This window comes from Eublepharis macularius, chromosome 2 (genome assembly GCF_028583425.1).
Source record: "Eublepharis macularius isolate TG4126 chromosome 2, MPM_Emac_v1.0, whole genome shotgun sequence".
Lineage (NCBI taxonomy): Eukaryota > Metazoa > Chordata > Lepidosauria > Squamata > Eublepharidae > Eublepharis > Eublepharis macularius.
This window is the reverse complement of record NC_072791.1, coordinates 110,500,147-110,504,500: the sequence shown is the minus strand read 5'-3', so window position 1 is coordinate 110,504,500 and position 4,354 is coordinate 110,500,147. Positions and strand designations below refer to the sequence as shown.

Sequence of the window (4,354 nt, the reverse complement as noted above, 5' to 3'; positions counted from 1 at the left end):
GCAGCTCGAAATATTGCTAAAGATGTAGTGGGGCATGTTTCTGAAGCAGTTCTGAATAAAATGAGCCCACTTACACCACAAGAGGGGTCAGGCCTCATGTATCTTAAAAGGCAACGAGGGCTTAAAAGAAAAGCATCACGTGTTCCATTAACTGGCCCTCCACACCCCTTTAAAAGAAAAGCTGTGAAGCGCCGCGGGCCTCAGAAGCGGAAGGCAAAGAGAAGCGCAGGGAGACAGCCTCCGAGCCCTGGAGACATATTTTAAGCAGCAATGGCTTTTATTCACAGCGGCTCAGAAGAATGCACCAAATCAGAACTAGACCTGTTCCAAATAGCCCCTACGCAAACGAGCATCGAGAGGTGTCTTTTTATTGAAGTCCCACCCCTGGCGGCTTTGTCAGAATCAGCACCACTGGACTTTTTCATCGCGGGAAATGGTGAAGACTACATGGATTTAAACAACACTCTACTTTACCTGTGTTGCAGGATCGTGAAAGATGATGGTACAGACCTTGATAGAAATGCAAGGGTAAGTTTGGTGAACTACCCGATTGCCTCTATCTTTAGCCAGCTGGACGTGACTCTGGGAGACCGCCTCATCAGCCAGAGTAACAACTGCTATCCTTACAGAGCCTTTATAGAATCAGTGCTCAATTATAGTGAAGACACACTATCCACCCAATTCTCTGCAGGCCTGTTTTACAAAGATACACCTGGACATCATGAATCAACTGCCCTGGATGGAGATAACAAAGGGTTTGTTAAAAGAGCAGCCCTGACTGCTGAAAGCAGAAAAATCGACCTGCTGGGGCGCCTCCACAGTGATCTGTTTTTTCAAGAGAAGCTGCTGGTAAATGGAGTTGATGTCAAAATTAAACTGACACGCAGCAAAGATGCCTTTTGCCTCATGACAGATGGTCCAAATAGGGGGTGCAAATTACAAATCTTGTCTGCTTCCCTTTTTGTGAAAAAAGTAAGAGTAGCTCCTGGTGTCCGTTTAGGCCACGCAGAGGCGCTCTTTACAGCTAATGCCAAATACCCTGTGGATCGCGTGGGCATGAAAGTGTTTAGCATCCCCGCAGGGAGCCGTGTCAGCAACCAAGAGAATTTGTTTTTGGGGCAATTACCCAAGCTTTTAGTTATAGGACTGGTAGATAACGATTCCTTCAGCGGAGCCCATAATAAAAACCCATTTAACTTTAAGCATTATGACATCAATTTTGTGGCACTGTACCTGGACGGCGAGCAAGTACCTGCTAAACCTCTACAACCCAACTTTGAAGATGGAAACTGTGTGCGGGAATACATGCATCTGGTTCAGGCGGCTGGTAAACATATGAAAGACAGATCTTTGTTAGTTAACCGTGAGGAGTTTGCTCAGGGCTACACGCTGTTTGCATTTGACCTGTCTCCAGATCAGGAATGTGCGGACCACTACTCCTTGATTAAAACTGGTAATCTGCGTGCTGAAATACGTTTTGCCAATGCACTGCCTAACACCGTTAACATGATTGTCTATGGGGTTTTTGACAACGTTATTGAGATAAATCATAGAAGAAACGTTTTATTTGACTATATGTAACATGGATACCCTACAGCTGACATCTGTGTTATCTACAAGCCCTCACACCAAAAAGACTTTCCTTGGAGTGTTTCCAGCTGACTGGCTCCCCAAACAGAGACTGCATCGAAGGCCTGTGAGCCTAGTGGTGAATACCCACCCCCACAACCTCCCTGGAGAACACTGGCTTGCCATATACTTGACACTGGATGGGTGTGGTGAATTTTTTGACTCTTATGGACATCCTCCCGACAGCCCCCTGTTTCCCAAAACCATTGTGAATTTTTTGCAAAAAAATGCCAACAAGACTGCGTTCCAACCCAGACAGCTACAGGCTGACGACTCAGTGGTCTGTGGCTATCACTGCATATTTTTTCTACAGCTGCGCAATAAAGGACTTTCCTTTGATCAGATCCAAGAACTGTATTCTGATGACTTAGCTCAAAATGATCTAATGGTGGAAGAGTTTGTAAAAAAGAAGGGCATGCCCAAACTTGTTCCAAACCTCTTTGTGCAACCCCAGGCATGTGTATCTTGCAACGAATTCCACAATATTGAATTTCAATAAAGCACCCCCATGTGGGCTTAAAATGTGATTTTTGTCTGTCTGTTTTGTTTAAACAAACAAACAAACACGGTATAAATTTTAAAAGGAAAATTTTTATTTTAAAGCATTACAAATTTATCCATGCAGCTGGCAAGCTGCCTCTTCGTTTTGTAGAAGCTCTACGAAAATGGGCCGGCATCTCTTTGGAGGAGACCGGGTTCTTTAGATGCTCGAAAGCTTGGCGATTAATCGGGTTTCCCACCACAGAAGATGGAACATTCAGCTCAGCCATGGCCTTCATGAAAGCATCCCAGCCTGTGGGTATGCGATGGCTAGGCAAGGTGTGTGTTTGAGTAACCCCCTTCACCAAGTCCAGCATATTGGAGCCTTGGATATTTTCTCCTTTGTACACAAAGACTCCACGGTCATCCCAAGAAGAAACACTTTTGTTTTGTCTCATTTTGTTTAACAGCACTTTTGCATGTTTCTTATATCTAACAGGCAAAGTGTCTATTATTTCTTGGAAGATCGCATCAGGAATTTTAGGGGTTTCTACAGAAGAATCCTCTGGCTGAGGCAGAAACAGGCTCAGTTTAGATTTTTCACTTTCCCCCTGTTTCACATGTGTTAAAAATTTTTGAAGCAGGGCATCGTAATGCTTGGCCTTCTCATATTCTGTCAAGTCACGCCTTTGAAGAATCCCCTTCATTTCAGCATCTAAGGTATACATTGTTGCAGTTCTGATGTTTTCCTCCTTAGGAGGAGGGGGCCCCCTTAATTGTGCTAACTGCTGGCTAGGAACCAAATACATTTTTTCTGCATATTCCATTACTGACTTGTTAAAAGCCCTGTTAAGAGAGGAATAGCAAAGCTTAACAGAGGGGCAATAAACCCACCAGACTGTTTCACCAACTGCTTCTTCCTTTTTAGAGATACTCTTTTGTTACTCAGGTTCTTGATGAAACTTCGCCTTTTCCTCAGTGTGCACACCTGCCGAGGTGATAGAGGGATGTTGCCTTTTAAAGTGTTGAGGGCGATTTCTGAGATAGCCGCGACCAGATCATCTGATGCTGAACATAAAATGGCTTTCCTCTGCTGTGGAGTAGCTTTAATGAGTAGTTTTAGGAGTGCCAAATTTCTCTTTATACGCCTGGACATGTTGTCCTTTGAAGGCCACGGGGACAACAGGGGGGTTAGAGCGCAGGCTGCTTTCTTTTGTACCCAGAGGAAGCCGGTTTTGTTTTTAAGACATACACTGCAGGCCACTCTGGTGGGAAAAGTCCTGTTCTTAACCTGTGAGAATCTGGTGTAGAGGCATTTAAATCTACAACCAAATACCCATAAGGGTTTTGTGTGGCATCCTCAAAGGCCTCCAGAAAGAACTGGGACTTCCCCGGGTACATTTGACGGGCCAGTGTTGCAATCTGTAACTTGTCTCTGGGGTTTTTAAACAACACTAGATATTTGGTATTTAAACTGATGGTTCTGTTGCTTTTCCCACGAAAGAAAATATTCTGAGTGATAAATAAGATACTCAGATTCCGATGATGCACGTATTTAGTAAAGGCTTTCTCAATTTCTGGATTTTCACAAGCTGAGTTCATCAAATCATCAACTATGATAAGATTTACTTTATTGGTGGGGAGAAGTTGATCATCATTAAGAGTTTCAGGCAGTCCTTCCACAAATTTTACAAAGGGGTATTTACAGAGGATTTCATCATACAGATTCTGCCAGCAGCTATAAAACCACACAATATTTTCAGGCATGACAGACAGTACATGTTGGGCATTTTCCAAAATGTTTTTTACAAAAAAACTTTTCCCACAGTTGCTAGGACCAGCCACTACTGCAGAAAATGGATGTTTCCAGCGTACATCCATATTAAAAACCGTATGGTAAAGTTTTGAAATCTTCCACTAGGACCCTCTTATCATAAACGACTTTCAATGTTTTTTTCAGTGGCCCTGTATGGATGAGCCACTGATTTTTGTCTCTTATGATGGAGGGCTGCTGGACTCGGATCTCTTTAGTAGTCTGCTCTGAGCCGTAGTCTAGCACCAGGTCCTTCAGCGTGTCAAAGTTTATTTTTACAGAATTGGAAACATTAAGAGTAATCCCCTTGGCTTTCATACACACCTTTCCCCCAGATAATCTGTAGCCGTATGTCTTTGGCCCAGCCGATGTGAATTCGGTAATATATTGATCTGGTGGGATCTCGCTTGTGAGGTCACCTAAGTAGTCTCC

The 4,354-nt window shown here is 43.6% G+C and overlaps 1 protein-coding gene across 1 annotated transcript; it reads left to right on the top strand.

Annotated features, from left to right (window-relative positions):
- Positions 1 to 270: 270 nt before the first annotated feature.
- On the top strand, positions 271 to 1,581 carry LOC129323444 (uncharacterized protein F54H12.2-like). The gene has a single exon (XM_054969978.1). It carries the CDS (start codon positions 271 to 273, stop codon positions 1,579 to 1,581), a length of 1,311 nt encoding a protein of 436 aa, XP_054825953.1.
- Positions 1,582 to 4,354: the final 2,773 nt, after the last annotated feature.

Coding starts and splice junctions, on each gene's coding strand:
- LOC129323444 (XM_054969978.1), top strand. CDS start 271: ATGGCTTTTATTCACAGCGGCTCAGAAGAATGCACCAAATCAGAACTA.